General features: G+C 42.1%; 1 protein-coding gene across 2 annotated transcripts in view; it reads right to left on the bottom strand.

Annotated features, from left to right (window-relative positions):
• Positions 1–14,506, bottom strand: part of LOC143839836 (uncharacterized) — a 75,708-nt gene extending 61,202 nt beyond the window's left edge. For both annotated transcript variants that reach the window (XM_077342418.1, XM_077342419.1), the window contains exons 1-2: positions 14,427–14,506; positions 8,293–8,370 (exon numbers count right to left, since the gene is read on the bottom strand). In XM_077342418.1, coding sequence (XP_077198533.1) covers positions 8,293–8,370; positions 14,427–14,501 — 153 coding nt within the window. In that variant the 5' untranslated portion in view covers positions 14,502–14,506. The remainder of the gene's footprint in view (positions 1–8,292; positions 8,371–14,426) is intronic.
• Positions 14,507–18,170: the final 3,664 nt, after the last annotated feature.

Here is an 18,170-nt window from a genome sequence, read left to right as displayed (position 1 = left end):
CTACCTTGGCTATATAGGAGCTGTCGGCCTTATTCAGAACATTCGCTGTATTTTTACAAGCATTACTCCCTCAAACACATGCAGCATATTGGGAGAAGGGACAAAGTACCTCCATACGTTGTTTTTTAAACAAAGAAATCCCAGTGTAAAATGTCCCCTTCGCTTTTTAAAAAAAGACCAGAAAGAGGGTGGCCCTGGAGAGCATTTCTCCCCCATTGTGAAGCCCATGAAGGAATAAACAGTTCATCTTTACTTCTGATATTAATGTTTAACAGTTCACTTAAAGGGGATGCATGGCAATGGCCCATTATGCACAGCCGCCGAAACGGCGATTTCGGGTCACATGCAAAACGCAGAGGGGGAAGATGCGAAGCAAACCGGTTATGCATGGGACGGGGCGTGATGGTGGCAAAACCTGGAGCAGCGGGTGTCAAGGCATTGATGCGGAGCCAAGGGGAAGCGAGGCGAAAACGCCGCTGTGTTGGCGAGCATTGGAGGCGGAGGCCAGGAAGGGCGGAAGCAGCCTGCGCAAGCGCAGCCCTGCTGGGTTTGTCGGGCACAGAGGGGAGGGAGCATGTTTCCCCTTCCCCTTTGTTTACTCCCAGTTCGCCTCTCCCCTTCTTTGCTGCCCCGGTTCCTCTGCCCCATAGGTTTCCCCTTTATATTGTTTCCCCTACTTTAAGCTTTGTATTATATATTTGTGCTTTGTTCATTCACACTGTTTTATAAAGTTTTTGTATTTTCTTAGAGACCTTGCCTCCATTCTCATTTGTGGTTGGGGGAGTGTTTGGGAATGGGTGGGAGGTGGGTGGCCGGCCTCTCTGCCGTCCTTAGCCACAGTGATCCCCTCGCCCCCCTCCACTGTGAGCTCTCCGGCTGCCTTTCCGTCTGTGTTCCCTTGGGTTCCCCCCGGCCTGCGCAACCGTTCGTTACGGCAGCCGCTTGAGCGGTTGCGCCGCCCCGACCCTCTGGCCTCCCCGATTATGCACGTGGTCAGTTCGGCGCAACCTTCGGTAGCGCCCTGGTCGCCTGGGAAGCTGTGCTTTCTTCCGTGTTCCACTAACGCAGCTTTTTCGGCGGCGTGCACCGAATCTGCGGCCGGTTGCAGCCAACTCCGTGCGTTATCGGTGATTTTAGTCGCCGCCATTCCACCCCGAACGCGCGCTAAAACCCCCGTGCATAATGGGTCAATGAAACGACCAGAAGTTAAAGGGGCTGTTCCTCCTGGAAATCAGACAATCAGCAGAGACCAATCAAACAAAGGGAGGGGGGAGAAAAAAGTCTCGGTGATCAGGTTTTTCCAGTTTCTATGGAGAAGAGTCTATTTGGGTGCAGATTATAGCAGGTGAGTTAATGCTCTTTTCAGTTGAAGAAATTATTGTTGTAGATCTCTGGCAAGATCCGAGTCTGATTTAAACAGAAATCAGCAGTTCTGAGCCCCCCAAAAAAACATGTGGAGGCAGACTCAGCCAGATGTGAAGTGAATAGTGATAATATATATGTACAACTATACCCCCATACTAGACTCTACTTTCTCTTTACAGGTTTATCTCCCTCAATTTCCCCTCTTCTTTCCAGGCTCTTTTCTATCACCCCCCTCCCCCCCCCCCAGTTTTCGCCTTTACATTACAAATCCCTTGTATTATAGGGGGAGAAAAATGTAAAGTTTCCCTCAGGTCTTTAAAAATATTCCCTTTCTCTATGCATAGCATATTGTGAATTTTATCCTCTTTTTGTTTGCCCGTGTTAAGAATTAGATCTAATTCAGACTGTTGGGAAGTAAACTGTTATGCAAGACAAAAAAAAAATTAAAAATAAAGAAAGCTACCCTTAAAGTAGAGGATTTACACCAATGGACTGACATTTACAAGACTCAATAACTAGGTATCAAGTGTTGATTTCATGTTAGTTGACATGTATTTATATATTTACTTAATTTATACTCCACTTTTATCCCCAATAGAGACCAAATGTGGTTTATATCTTTTCTCCTCCATGTTCCTTTCCTCCAAGGGAAACTGATACTTCTATATGCTTTCTCTCATCATTTTACATGGCTGGGATCCCAAGAGTTTCTTTTTGCATACCTAAGAGCTTAGACATGACCTCTGGGATTTCTTCCCATTTTTATGCTTGTATCATTATATAAATATCAAACCTCTAAAGGCTATTATTATGATAATTTCTTGGTCCATTTGGTGACCATCATCACTTCATTCAATACTGTTTCATCTATTATTTACTGTTACAAGTGTTTATCATTCCTACAAATCTGTATTACCATCTGGAGATATGAAAACATGCTCCCTATGTCTTTGGTCTCCAAAATGTTTCTTTCTCTCTTCCTAACACTTTTCACTCTCCATACTCTCCCAAATTGGAACCCCCATCCCTATATCTGCACAAAGGATATAAGCCAAGCCTATTAAAAACAAGTTTTCAATGAACAGGACTAGACATTAGATTTTAACGCAGTTTTAGGCAATTCAAATTGATGGACTGAGACGTATTTTCAGGTTTAATGTACTGTCTGCTGCAACATTGCCACACATTGTAATATCTTTAGCAAAATGAATTTGTGGTGCAAACCTAAGCACAACTATTCTCTTTTTTACTACATCCAATCCATAAAGATGGAGGTGAGGGGGAGGAGGAACATCCCAATGGAAGAAGCTCTGTTCACTAAACTGATTTCCAATGTTTATTATTTATTCATCTTATGGCATGTGTGTTATGAAGCCAAGTGATTCTAAGATTGTCTGGCAGCCAGGCAAGAGACCTTTGAAAGTGGTTTGTCATTGCCTGCCCTGCGACATGGCCCTGGTGCTCCAAGTGCTAGCCAGGGCCAATCCTGCTGAGCTCCTGAAATCTGATGGGATCGGGCTTGCCTGGGCTATCCTAGTCAGGGCTCCAATGTGAATAAGAAATGCTGATTCTAATGTGCATTAAAAGGTGGGTCTGTGTCAGAATGATCCTAACTCTGTTGAGTGGCTGTCTATTATATATTCTAATGGAAATTGAAGTGTGCATCCATCTTTATATTTATTTACAATTAAATTTATATTCTGCCATGTCTCCATGGCCTTATCTGGATCACTGTGTGAGCAGGTGCACACAGCCACAGCTGGAACAGAAGAATCATTTTTTAAAAAATGCATTTAAAAACAAACAAACATGATACAGCCCTGAGTTTCTATAGAAACTGTGAAACTAATTTCATGGAACTTTATTTTTTGACAGTTCCCATTCTACACCAAAATAAACAACTTTTGTGCCCTCCACCCCAAAATATGAACTCTACAATCTGCTATTTCTAAGTTTTATATTTTAGATATGGGACTCCATTAATAAGAAATATGGTAATAGATGGGGCGGCTGTAGCAAGAGCTGTGAACAGTGCCATACCATATCCCATAAAAGGAGCTGCTCATAGACCACTGACCACACTGTGGTGGGTGGAGGCTTTGCCAATTCACTTGTGGTGATTGAGACCTCAGTCCAAACTGACCACAAAAGCTTCATTTTTATTCCCATATGGACTAGATTTTTTTTTTACATCTTAAAATAAAAAAGAGATTGACTGGGCACAAAATCCCAGGCTAGATATTGAGTTTATTTATGGCAATCTCCTTGATATAGAGAATATGCATGTCCCAATTTGCACAATCTGGAATCAGGCATTGTTGTTTTGTTTTCTTCTTTAATGACTGAACTGTGGCTTTACACAGATTGCATAGCTGCCATTGCTTCTAATAAAGACTTATTTACTGTCATTTAATTCATAAAGAAAATTAATGGTATTCATCAGAGCACTAATAATAATAATAATTTTAAATAGGACAGGGTCCTATTAAATAAAAGAGTAAGGCCATCTGGGGAGGAGTTAGGGCGGGCCCTGTCCAGGATAAAAACTCAGCAGCCCCTGATTGGGCCCTCCGAGTGTCCATCCAGGGCCAAGCAGCCAATGGGGAGGCGCGCAAAGTGCCTTCCTATTGGCCCCTCACCAGGACAGACCAAAATTCCATTCACCCAGCCCAGTCTGGCTGCCAGTCTGCTCCTGACCACCAAAGGGAGAGGAGGTCAGTAGGGCTGCCAAGGGGGAAGAGAACAGAGGCTTGGACAGGCTGCGCCAGCCATTTTCGCCCCAAGGCTGTCCTAACTGCCATGTCCAACTGTAAATTGCCTCAGAACCCTGACAGAGCTGGCAGGAGGCTGCAGAGTGCTCCCTCCCCCTCCCCCCCCCCTTCAGGCCTGCTGCGAAGGAGCCTCTGACAGGCCCTGACTGAGGGAAGGAGGCCTTTGCAACAGCAATGCAGGGGAGCCTGAGGGCCTTCCTTTTGAGGGGGGGGACTTTCCCCTTCTGCCAAACAGTTGCCTGACAGGGAGGCCACAGAAAAGCCCCTTCTCACTTAAAGTACTGCTCTGGCTGGGGGTTAGACACAGCCAAGCCATGTGTCTTTCTTCTTTGCAACTCTCTGCAGATTTGAGGCCACTGCACAGCGTTATTCTGCAGAGGAAGCTGGCTCTTTTGTCTCCTGTTTCATCTGCACAACAACCCTATGCAGCAGGCCTCAAGTCTTTCAATTCAACAGCAACCTGTGTGGGAAGCCTTAAATGTTTCTTCTCTACCACAACCCTGTCCAAAGTAGCCCTTTCTGCCTGGGGAGCTGATCTTTATACTCTGCAGGTGAGCTGTAATTCCAGGAGCTCTCCAGGCCACACCTGTAGGTTGGCTACCCCTGGGTTGGAAATATTCCTGGAGGTTTGGAGGTGGGACTTCAAAATCGTACAATGCCTCAGAGTCCAGCCTTCAGATGAGCCATTTTTGCCTGCAGTTGGTAGGGAGTGGTGCAGGAGTGTCCCTCCTGGTCTATGGGTTATGGCCAGCCCTTACCAGCAACTATTTGTATACTGGGGCGCAGACAGGCAGACCAGCATCAGTCCTGTGAGTCTGGAAAGTGCAGGAAGATCTAAATAAATATTTACAGCCTGAAACTAAATAGAGAACAAGTAAATGTCTGGAGACACATCGTAACTGAAATAGTAACTGGCAAATAACCTTGGCCTGGCAAATAAAAAAAACAGTATTAAAAACCTTACTAAGGTCAAGACTGCTGTGCACAGACAGTCTTCCTCTTAGGGTTGCCAGCTTCCCTTTGAGGCTCGCTACCCCATCTCCCTCATGGGGAGTCTGCTATGGGGAGAGAAGGGGAAGACGATTGGAAAATGCTTTGAGACACCTGAGGCCTGCTGGGTCACTGCGGCCCATTCCCAGTTCTCTCAGATCTCTCACAACCTTACATACCTCACAGGTTGACTATTGTGGAGAGACAAATGGAAAAGGTGTTTGTAAACCGCTTTGAGACTCCTTTGGGTAGTTAGCAATTGGGTACAAACATCCGTTCTTCTAAGGAGCAACCATGAAAGAAGCATGTGGGCACGTAACATTTTACCAACAGTGAAAATATGGGAGACAGAACAGGGTAGACACCTGTGTACTGTGACTACCCTATGTGTATTAGGGCAGAGGGGCATTTCGGTGAATGTGCCCTAATTCACACAATAAGGGAAATGACGCAGAACTGGGGGGAATTGGTTGCCATGTAATCTTCCCCTAAGAAGAGTCTCCAGTCTGATTTTCCCTTCACATATCTGAGGACATGGCTCTGGAAAGCTCATCTGTAACCACTATGCCACAATTACCAAAGGTCAGTCCTCTCTCACAATCAACGAACATTCCACACCACAGGTTCTTGAGACCCATAACTCCACACCCATGGCCTCATTTGCCACCATGCCACCACAACCTCCCACACAACACACACATTCAACCCCATGCCCTTACAGACTGGACAACTCCTCCCCTTCCTCTTCCCACTGCCAAGCTCTAGCGCCCGTTGTATTCTTGGAGACAACGGGCTTTGCCCCTAGTAATAATAATAATATTAAACAGCATAAATATGTTTAGGTCTTTCTGGTTCTCATTTCTCCTCTTCAGGAAAAAAAAAATTCTAGAGGAAAAGAGATTTAATACCTAGGGCAATGGTGGATTGTATCATAATTTCAACCCAGAGAGATTCACCGGCAAAGGGGATTAATATTTATTTTTTTGTCATTTCAAAAAATAAAATAAGATCATGAGTCTACTATGGATGAATGGCAAAGACTGCATCAGATTTTTAAAAAAAATGCTTTTGTTTAAGATGTAAAAACTCTGTACACAGATTCTTTTGTTGTTCTTGCTATTTTGTTTTTCCTTGCTGAGCTTCAATCCTTGAAGCTTTTGCAAGTCACATAACCCCTGTGGGTTAATAACGGGTAGTCATCCGCAGGCAAAAGTAAGAAAAATGAGTTCATCAAGGAGCTGTATCGTGCTTCCAACATGTGGCAGAATAAGTATCTCTTCACCATCTGTTACTTGGGCAACTATTTTATTATGCAAATGTTCGTACACATTGGCTTCCTACTGAACAAAGAGAAATTGCTTCTCCAGCAGCCTGTTGGTACTGCCAGGCATCTTTGTGTGACTTTTTTTTAAAAGTGGCAGACAGAAAATCTTGGCTCAGTTCACCCAGCTTCTTCACACTCCCATTAGTGAAAAAGAAATAGAGAAAATGTTGTAAATTAAGATGCTTCTGGTGTCTGTTCATATGTCTCCTAAGCAGAAAGAACAAGAAAGAAAGTAGTGTCTGGTTAGACATGGCATTGAAAGCTAGTTACCATGCCCACGGTGCTATATACATGGCAGGATTGTGCTGTCTGGGTTAGATCCAAGTTCCCACATTGGGGGATTTTGTGGAAATGACTTTGCCTTTACATCCCCTGTAAAATATTGGTGAGTTTAATATCAATAGGCCATAGTGTACAGGAAACATGGAGGTGTAAAATCATCTTCCTTGTACAAGCAGAGCAAGCTGTGTGAGTGGAGCTACAGAGTGAAGGGACACTTTTGTCCTTTGTATAAATCTACCTTTATCTGCCTCCCCTTCAGATTTTCCTCCTTCACTTCTCCAGAAACCTCTATCTGATTGAGTTGCACAGTGCTGGCCACCAGCTCAGTTACATAGAATACAAGCTGCTAGGACTTGCAGGGCAGAATCCCCCTTTCAATGTTTCTCCACTGTATCCCCTCTGTCAAACTATTTCTTCTTTCCCTCTTTTTGTCAACCCCCATATTTTCACTTCTCATTTCCTTCTGTCCTTTCCACCCACTTACCAATCTACATTTTATTGGCCGCCATCTTCAGCTGCATTTATTATTTCATTTATACCCACAATGGCTTTTGTGGAGTGACAGTTATTCTAGCAAGCAGCCTGGCCTGGGTAAGTCATGCAAGTTGCATGATATTAACTTACCCAGCAGTTGCTGCTGGTCCTGGGCCTACTGCATCCTTCCTCAAAGACTAAAACAGCCCTGGAAAGGACCTTGCCCCTTCCCCTGATTTTTGCAGATAGGCACCAAGGTCAGAAGGCTCACAAAACTGTTGTTATTGCATAGTGTTGGCCACTGAGGGCACTCATTTCTTAAAACTACAGAAAATATTTTTGTCATTGTTTTCAAGTGGTTAATCCCTCGATTATTATTATTACTATTGTTGCTTTCTCAGGTTTGTAGAAATGTTTACCTTGTGTATCCAAAGCCCCAGTCTCCAGATTTATATATTCACAGATTTGGCTCCTTTGAAAATCGAATATGTTGATTTAATTCTTTGTTAGCTAGTAGTATTTAGAACAATTCCAAGCATGGCCAGAAGGAAATTTTAGTATTGGTATTAGGGGAAAGTCTCAGATAAATGCATTTGTCCTCTGTGAATACATTTCACATTGATTTTGAAGACAAATCTTATACCTCTGTAAGATTTCCATGCTACCAACCAGCATTTCACCAGGTATATCCCCCCTCTTTCAGGTTATCATTCTTTTATTTACATGAATCAGCTAATCAACTAATCTCACTCATTGCAGTGGTGGAACTAATTTTGGAAACCACTGTTAATGGTACTTTCTTGCATAAGTTCCAAGCAAAAATATGAATGGAATGTCTTATGGGAGCTAGATGTCTTGTGGGAGTATACTTTTGCTTTTCTTTACCAAGTTGACAAAATTGGAAGATGGAAGATGGATTATTGTGCATCTTCTTCCTCTGAAATTGAATCTACAGCAATAGTGGCAGGCTGGAAGTTGTCATGATAGACTGACACTTCCTTCTCACTCTCACTGGGTAAGTGGAGTAAAGGAAAAGCCATGATGCAGAGAAGGGGGAAATTGATAGACATGAGAGATGGCACTTACTTGGGGAGAAATTGCTGAGGAACGTAACAGCTGTGTTCCACCAAAAGACTTCCTTGAGCAAAGAGGCTTGTGGTGCTGCTGTGAAAAAAGTATGTGAGTAAAGGATGAGAGTAGAAGAGCTATTTTCTTTGTGCAACTCCCCCCCCCCTAACCCTGTGCAACCCCTCAACTCTGAACACGCGGAAGCCAACAATTGCCATCATTTTTCTATTTGTCCTGTAAGAGAATCCCTTCATATATGAGCCCTGGAGCAAGTTGCCCCAGATCCTCACTTCTGGGCTGTTTTTCTAATAATGTAACAATTTTTCCCCCCTGAAGAAAGTCTGGTGTTTTACATTTCACATGTGGCACATAATAGCCTCCACAGCTGGGAAGCCAGAAGGAATATCGCTGAAGATGAGAAACTGCAAACAATAAGCGATCCTGAAAGACAAGAAGCTTAGTATTTTTGACATTCATTTCAAAGACTGGAAACTTAACCTGATGTATTTGGTTTGACAATGAGGCTCAATATTTTCTGTATTATATGTCTTGTGGAATTTCCAGATAACTTTGAGTTTATGCGCTTAAAATACTTTTTTCTTTCACTGATCAATTGAGAGATGAATTTCTGGCTCCAGGCATAAACCTCAGCTAGAACCAGTAAAAATGAATCTTATTTTAGAAGAAGGCCTTATGTTAAAAATCTTGAGTTTAAGAAAGCTAGTGCTCTCTAGCTTGCATGCCTTGCTATGATTTAATGTCTATTTTTTTCTTTCTGTTCTAGTTTATCCCAAGTTTGTTTTCTCTCCCTTTAATTTCGTTCTTTTCTTTCACAATGGAAAGAAGGAAAATGTCCAAAACAAGATTTATTCAAGGCTAGAAATGCAGTTTGACTTCAACTATCTGCCAAAGAAACAATAATGAGCCTGTGCTCTCTAGCTATGCACACTCCAAACACTGAATAACTCAATGCCAGCTAAAGATGAGAAATATTTTGTAACCTTTGAATAAATACGATTTGGCACTGGTTTGGATATTTTCCATTTTCATTATGCCTCAGTTTATGTACCTGTACCGCCTTCCGCCATTTTAATTCCGCTTCCTCCACACCACCCTGTTAATCATACCATAGGTTTTATTCCATTGATTCCTGCTGTTACCAAGCTATTTAAACATTGTTGTTATGTGCGAAGTCGTGTCCGACCCATCGCGACCCCATGGACAATGATCCTCCAGGCCTTCCTGTCCTTTACCATTCCCCGGAGTCCATTTAAGTTTGCACCTACTGCTTCAGTGACTCCATCCATCCACCTCATTCTCTGTCGTCCCCTTCTTCTTTTGCCCTCGATCGCTCCCAGCATTAGGCTCTTCTCCAGGGAGTCCTTCCTTCTCATGAGGTGGCCAAAATATTTGAGTTTCATCTTCAGGATCTGGCCTTCTAAAGAGCAGTCAGGGCTGAGGTTGAGGACTGGCTCCGGGGGTGGGGAAGAGCTGGCGGTCGGGGCACCGCGCATGCGCATTAGCGCCTCCTGGTGGTGATCATGCATGCGTGGCAGCTCCGCACATATGTGTTTGTGTCTGCCGGTGGCTGCGCCTGCCTCTTCCCCCCTCTCTCACAGCAAGAAACTAGCCAAGCAGCGAGCGAAGTGGCCGCTTTGGCAGCCGCTTCTTTCGCAGCCTGGTGAGCTTCTCGCTGCGGGGGAGAGAGAGGCAGGCGTGGCTGCCAGCGGCCCGTTACCGAGGCCTTCGTGGCCCAGTACCAACCTGCAGACTGGGGGTTGACGACCCCCGTTCTAGCAGACTGGGTCATTTGAGAGGTTCCACTGGGTTGGACAAGAAGTAGCAACTAAAACCATCCCAAAGAAAAAGAAATGCAAGAAAGCAAAATGGCTGTCTGAGGAAGCTTTACAAATAGCTGAGGAGAGAAGGGAAGTGAAAGGCAAGGGAGAAAGAGAAAGATACACCGAACTGAATGCTGAATTCCAGAGAATAGCTAGAAGAGGTAAGGATGCCTTCTTATATGAATAGTGCAAACAAATAGAATACAATAAAATAGGGAGGACCAGAGATCTCTTCAAAAAAATTGGAGATATGAAGAGAACATTTCATGCAAAGATGGGTATGATAAAGGACCAAAATGGCAAGGACCTAACAGAAGCAAAATAGATTTTTAAAAGGTGGCAAAAGTATACAGAAGAACTATACAAGAGTGAACTTAACATCCCTGATAACCACGAGGGGATAGTCATTGACCTGGAACCAGACATCCTGGAATGTGAAGTCAAATGGGCCTTAGGAAATCTGAGCAACAATAAAGCTAGTGGAGGTGACAGCATTCCAGTTGAACTATTCAAAATCTTAAAAGACGATGCAGTAAAAGTGCTACACTCAATATGCCAGCAAATTTGGAAAACTCAACAGTGTCCACAGGATTGGAAAAGGTCAGTTTATATTCCAATACCAAAGAAGGGCAATGCCAAAGAATGTTCAAACTACCACACCATTGCACTCATTTCTCATGCTAGCAAAGTTATACTCAAAATCCTACAAGCTAGGCTGCAGCAATATGTGGACTGAGAATGTCCAGAAGTACAGGCAGGATTTCGAAGAGGCAGATGAACTAGAGTTCAAATTGCCAACATACGCTGGTTCATGGAGAAAGCTAGGGAGTTCCAGAAGAATATTTACTTCTGCTTCATTGACTATGCTAAAACCTTTGATTGTGTGGAGCACGATAAATTGTGGCAAATTCTTAAAGAGATGGGAATATCAGAGCATCCTATCTGTCTCTTGAGAAACCTATATGCAGGTCAAGAAGCAATTGTGAGAACTGGGCATGGAATCACTGATTGGTTTAAAATTGAGAAAGGAGTTCAGCAAGGCTGTATACTGTTGCCTTGCCTATTTAACTTGTATGCGGAGCACATCATGAGAAAGGCGGGGTCAGATGAGTCACAAATTGGGATCAAGATTGCAGGGAGAAATATCAACAACCTCAGATATGCAGACGATACCACTCTAATGGCAGAAAGCGAAGAGGAACTAAAGAGCCTTTTGATGCGGGTGAAGGAGGAGAGTGCAAAAGTTGGCTTGAAACTCAACATCAAGAAATGAAGATCATGGCATACAGCCCTCTCAATTCCTGACAAATAGCTGGGGAAGAAATGGAGGTAGTGACAGATTTTACTTTCCTGGGCTCCGTGATCACTGCAGATGGGGCCAGTTGCAATGTATGGCCATGAAAGTTGGACCATAAGGAAGGCCGAGCGTCAAAGAATTGAGGCTTTTGAACTCTGGTGCTGGAGAAGACTCTTGCGAGTCCCTTGGTCTGCAAGGTGAACAAACCAGTCAGTCCTAGAGGAAATCAGCCCTGACTGCTCCTTAGAAGGCCAGATCCTGAAGATGAAACTCAAATACTTTGGCCACCTCATGAGAAGGAAGGACTCCCTGGAGAAGAGCCTAATGTTGGGAGGGATTGAGGGCAAAAGAAGGGGATGACAGAGAATGAGGTGGCTGGATGGAGTAACTGAAGCAGTTGGTGCAAACATAAATGGACTTTGAGGAATAGTAGAGGATAGGAAGGCCTGGAGGATCATTGTCCATGGGGTCGCGATGGGTTGGACACGACTTCACACCTAACAACAACATCAACTGGGTTAGGCATACAATCACCAAGGAATTGTCCATTCCAGCCTACTCATTTGTCACTCACAAGCCCTCCATCATAGATAGGGTAGCAGTGGAGCTATGGAGACTGAGAATTAGGATGGGACCATGATGCAAGTGAATTGGCTTGAGTTACGATAAGGGTGGCTATGAGTTCTGGAGTGTTGACAGGAACAAAGCCTGGGAGGTATCATTCTAGTGGCAGTTTTGAGTTAACAATAGAACATGACTGCAAATGTATAATACTATTCTGGAGTAAGACACTGATTATTACTCAATGACTATATTTTTAAATAAATAAAGTACTGATTTATTAAATTCCTTTTTACTCGAGTTTAGAAGATCCAATCCAAAGTTAAGCACTTTGTAGCACTAATTTAAACAGAATAAAAACAAATATAAAAACCTGCTCAAAACTTACACAACATTTAATAGAACTGAAAATGCTTGACTTTAGTTGGAACTTGTCCAGTAAATGGTTCAATTAGATAGCAATTAAACATGCATGATTAAGGCTACTTAATCACTTGCTATAGCTGAGTAATACATTTGTTAACAATACATTTAGTGCATTTAAAAACTACCCAATCATGAGAGGATATTAGTGAGGATACGCAACCAAGCTGTAGGCTCAGAAGTATGAAATGTATGATAATTGAATAAATGAAGTCCATAAAACTATCAGTAAAGACAACTGCAATCAATTGAAGGCATCTGGAATGTGTTGCTGCAATCAAAACTCCATTACAGTGTATCATTTTTCTTTCTTCCTTCATCTTGAGAATAGAATCAACTTATATCTGCCTGTCACATAGTTTCTAGCAATTAGTACTTTGAAAGACTGGAAAGTAATATAAGATCTGGTCCCAACCTCTGGGCAACAGAAAACAACCCTGCTACATCCTCTATGGGACAGCCCTTCAAGTACTAGAAAATAGCTATCATAGGACATCTTCATTGTCTTCCCTCCTGGCTAAACAGACCAAGCTTTCTCAACCTTTCCTCATATGTCTTGGTCTCCAAACTCCTCAACATTTTCATTGCCCTCCTCTGAATGCGTTCCAGTTTGTCTTCATCCTTCTTCAATTGTGGTGCCCAAAACTGAACATAGTATTCTATGTGAGGTGTAACCAGAGCAGAGTAAAGTGGTACCATCACCTTGAGAGCCAATTTGGAGGTGTGGTTTGGAATGTGGACTTCTAATCTGGCATGCCATGTTTGATTCTACACTCCCCCACATACAACCAGCTGGGTGACCTTGGGCTCGCCATGGCACTGATAAAACTGTTCTGACCGAGCAGGAATATCAGGGCTCTCTCAGCCTCACCCACCTCAGAGGGTGACTGTTGTGGGGAGAGGAATGGGAAGGCGACTGTAAGCCGCTTTGAGTCTCCTTCGGGTAGGGAAAAGCGGCATATAAGAACCAACTCTTCTTCTTCTTCTTTTTCTTGCGTGATCTGGAAACTATACTCCTTTTGATACAGCCCAAAATCCTGTTTGCCTTTTTAGCCACCAAGTAACACTGCTGACTCATGTTCACTGTATGGTCTACTAAGACCCTTAGATACTTTTCACTGCTGAACTACTCTGACTGTGAAATATATATTACTGCCAATTGTTTGTGATTGTGCCTTCAGTATTTCATTTTTAAGAAACTCCCATCACTCTTGAACTCCCATCTCCTTAAGTTTCTCTGACTACAACAATACAATACAAAAATTTTTAATGGCATCCACAAGTTTTAAATTTGTTAAAATTCGCTTTCTTAAAGTCCAGCTGATATGTCTGACTACATACAGTTTCTTTCCCCCAAGATTATAAATTACAAAGTCACAGGGTCACTACTACCAAGTGTGCCTACTACTTTCACGTCATCAACCAGTTCCTTCCTATTGGTGAGAAATCTGGTCTAAAATTGTGGATCCCTAGTTGCCCACTCCATCACCTATGAATTGAAGCTGTCAACAAGACAAGTCAAAAAGTTATTGGATTTTTTCATTTTTAGCAGAATTAGCAGATATCTGAGTAAATGAAATCACCCATGACCACTGTGTCCTGTCTCTTTCAGAACTCTGTAATCTGGTCTAGGAACATCATATCCAAGTCCTGTGCCTGGCCTATACTGAACCCCACAATAATACCACTATTAATTCCAACTCCTTTTATTTTTACCGAAAGACTCTCAACTGAACTTCCGTGCTCAGATATATGTAGTTCCTCACAAGTATACACATTCTTAACATATACTGATAATCTTCCCCCTTCTTTATTTGTCTGTTCCTTTTAAATAAGTTGTACCCTTCAATTCTAATATTCCAATCATGAATGTTATCCCACCAAGTTTCTGTTATGCCTATTAGGTCATAGTTCCCTTCCTTTATTAGGACTTCTACTTCTTCCTCCTTGTTTCCCATACTCTGTACATTAGTGTAGATACATCATAATCCTTCATTTTTGTGTCCCAGGGTTTTAATTTATGAATTTACCTGTAAATTAATGGTTCCCTGCATAGGTGCTATTCCATGTAAATCTGGAGGGTTCCCATCTACAGTTATTGTCATCGGAGCCTCGAACCTTCCAGAAAAGGTGGGAAATAAATTGAAATATAATAACAACAACAACAAAAACAACAATAATAATAATAGGTTGTGAATTTATGTCTCACTCCCCTAGTAGATTTACCTTGTTGGAACTAAGACATGGCAGAATAGATAACTCCCAACCCCCTCTGTGAGAACCCTTGAAATGTGGGAAATCTTCAAAGAACCAGATAGCTTGCCACCCAAGGTTGAAACACCACATTCCGGAAACAAGAAGAATTGAATCATAGAATCATAGAGTGATAGAGTTGGAAGGAGCCATACAGGCCATCTAGTCCAACCCCCTGCTCAATGCAGGATCAGCCCTAAGCATCCTAAAGCATCCAAGAAAAGTGTGTATCCAACCTTTGCTTGAAGACTGCCAGTGAGGGGGAGCTCACCACCTCCTTAGGCAGCCTATTCCACTGCTGATCTACTCTGACTGTGAAAAATTGGTTCTTATATGCCACTTTTCTCTACCTGAATGAGTCTCAAAGCAGCTTACAGTTGCCTTCCCTTTCATCTCCCCACAACAGACACCCTGTGAGGTAGGTGAGGCTGAGAGAGCCATGATATTACTGTTCAGTCAGAACAGCTTTATCAGCGCTGTGGCGAGCCCAAGATCACCCAGGTAGCTACATGTGGGGGAGTGGGGACTCAAGCCTGGCTTGCCAGATTAGAAGGCTGGAGGTGGCAGTGACCCTGCAACATGGTCATGGACAGCTGGAATAAACTAGTCTGGGAGGTTGCTATTAGAAAGATCCCAGTCCTGTTTCTGTGACTGACTGTGTGTGTATAAAATTGCAGGGGGGGGGGGGGATTCAGAAATATATTTTTTGAGGGGGTGTATTTGGGATATAGCAAAATCCTTGGTCTCCCAACAATACACTACCACTTGAGTCCTAGTCACACTGGAGTCAGTCAGACTGGTTGTGACAGGCTTTGATATCATTCCTGGATATTTCTGCTTTAAACAGACTTTTTGATCTCACTTTATTAGATTAAAGTTATGGGAAATGATGCTACCAGCATCCTGAAGTTATATTTTAAAATAGAAATGGAATATTTCTGTAATAGAAACATAGCTCAACTGAAGCTTTTCAATGAAAAAAATACAAATATCCCAAATTATTATTTTAGTTTATTTTATTACATTTATATACCACCCTTCCTTATGACAATACAATACAATACAACAAAAGTGTCATGAACTTATAACATTTCTAACAGTAGAACTTATAACATTTTTGATTGTATAATCTTTAAAACTTTACAGCTCTGTAAATGAGTAATTTTTAGCTATAACTGTAGTTCAGTTCTTCTAGGAGTGTTTTCAGATTGGGAGTTGCCCTGAGTCTCTGTTGGGTGCAGTTGTGGGAGGGGCCTCTGGGCTCCATTTCATTGGCCTCAACAGAAGGCTTAATGGAAGAGCTCCATTTTATAGGCCCCGTGGAATTGTTTTAATTTCAGCAGTAGCAGATTAATAGATAATTAGTAGACCATTAGTAGATAAAATATTGGTCATAGTTTGAAGAATTCAAACAGGGGTTTGTAAATCTATTTGCCAGTAGCAAAACATTAGTTCTTACTATGATGGAATTCCTTGATAGACTTCTCTTAGAAAAAAGAAGGAGAAGTCATACTTGTATGAGAATCTGTAGATCCCTTGATCACTGTCAGGAACTTTATCAGCACTTCACAGTGTTTCTTCACATTCAAACTACTGTTGCTGTTATTCGTCTGGGGACTGCTGGCTCTGCCAAACTGGCACTGAGTGAGAAAGTGGCTTTCATGAACCAAGCCCTAGGAAGCTCTTTGACAGACTTGTTTTACTATAGTGTTGACAGCTTCTCCAATGTAAATATTATGACTGTACACATTTTGCAGCATTTTTATACCCCTTTGCAGTAGTGAATTAACCTGGGATAAAATGTTTAAGATCGATGCTAACGTTTCTTCCATACTATTGTACCCGCTGTTCTCATATGTATATATTTGATTTTTAAAACAAAAACAAACCATGCTTTTTCATGTCAGATATCATGGAGAATTGCCAAATGACACTGCCCTTTCTGGCCTCACTCTATGCTTTTGAGGAATGTGACCATTAGAATCCATGTCTTATTTTGTAGAATCAACATGGCAATCACACTTCAATGTACAATCATTTCACACACCCCATTCTTTGCACCATTTCTATCATGTTAGACAAATATATTTGCAGGTCTGGATATCCATATTTGTTCTACTTTATTTTTCACTGGTTCACAGTAGAGATGTGTTCTTCCTCATAAACATGGTTTTATAACTGCCTCAACAGTAACTAAGTTAGTGTAGGATTTCTTAGTAATCTTTGTAAATAATGTGGAGAATTCCAATCTCATTACAGATGTCATTTGCCCATAAGCAAATGCCTTGAAGACGATGGATCCAGGTGACTGCAAATGGAGTGAAACTCATGGAATGAGATTGTTTAACCTTCCCTCCCCTGTTGCAGCTACTGCAGGCCCTTGAAATTCTGCTTGAAGTGGTCAAGAGATTCTAAAACCAACAAGGAACAAAGTTGGTATCTAAATTAGAAGGGGGAATTGGCAACAATTGCTCCTCCTCTGGCAACAGAGGAGTCATTCCACTACAATAAGTGCCATTATGGCAGAAGAACACCACCTATCTACAATCCAATATTGTTTACACCCAATGAATGGTAGATGAGTTATGCAGAGGGTTCTGAATGGCAATTTTAAATCCTTGCACAGGGAAATTGCTTTAAATCATATTCACAGGATCATATATTAAAAATGAGCTTTCCAAAAGTTTAAATGTTGTTTTCTTAGGTTCCACAAAATGAAATGAAGACAACAATATTGGCAGGAAAATGCAGTATTCTAATATCATCATTTTAGCTGTCATGTTTATTTTTCACTAGCTTCCATGCTACTTTCAACTGATAACTAGCAGTCTTTTTTTTGTTAAATGTTTTTGAAACTCAAAGAACTACATAAACTGTAAATGCTGCTTCTGAGGTTTAACCTCTCATACTCAAGGTTAATGAATGTTTTAACAGTTCCCCCTTTTCTTTTCCTTGGCTGAGAAGTCCCGTTTCTTGTTCTTTGTCTGTCCCACAGTTGTTTAAATGGATATGGATACGGGCTGACCCAGCCTTGGGAACTGAGAAACTGACAAATCCTTTGTTTGCATAAACCAGATTATGGCACAAGAGAGGCTGATAATAATTCAAAACAAGCAAACTGCTTTATTTCACTGTTGTGGGGAAAGGGGCAAGTCTAACTACCAAGTGAGTATCAGGTTGGTAGTTAGGTGAACAGGCAATAGGAACAAGGTAACTTTGTACAACTATAATCACCAGATAGTGTGTCACAAATAAGTATCTGTTTTCTTAAACAGACAGAACTTTTAAAAAGTGAAGACAGATCTCTTGACAGTCACTCTTTAAGCAAACAGGCATATATTTCTTTGTCTAAAAAATTCTTAAATCTCTGAAGGCAGGAACATATACAGAGGTTCCAATTTTGCTTCTTCAACCCTTGAGGGAGATCACTCCCCTTTCCTAGGATCCATTGCCCTAAGGGAAGGTTTACTGGTTCCACTTCCCTAATTCAGACTCCTCTCTTGGTCCTTCACCCTGCTTAA

This window comes from Paroedura picta, chromosome 6 (genome assembly GCF_049243985.1).
Source record: "Paroedura picta isolate Pp20150507F chromosome 6, Ppicta_v3.0, whole genome shotgun sequence".
NCBI lineage: Eukaryota > Metazoa > Chordata > Lepidosauria > Squamata > Gekkonidae > Paroedura > Paroedura picta.
Note: the sequence above shows the minus strand (reverse complement) of the source record. Positions and strands in the feature narration are given on the sequence as shown.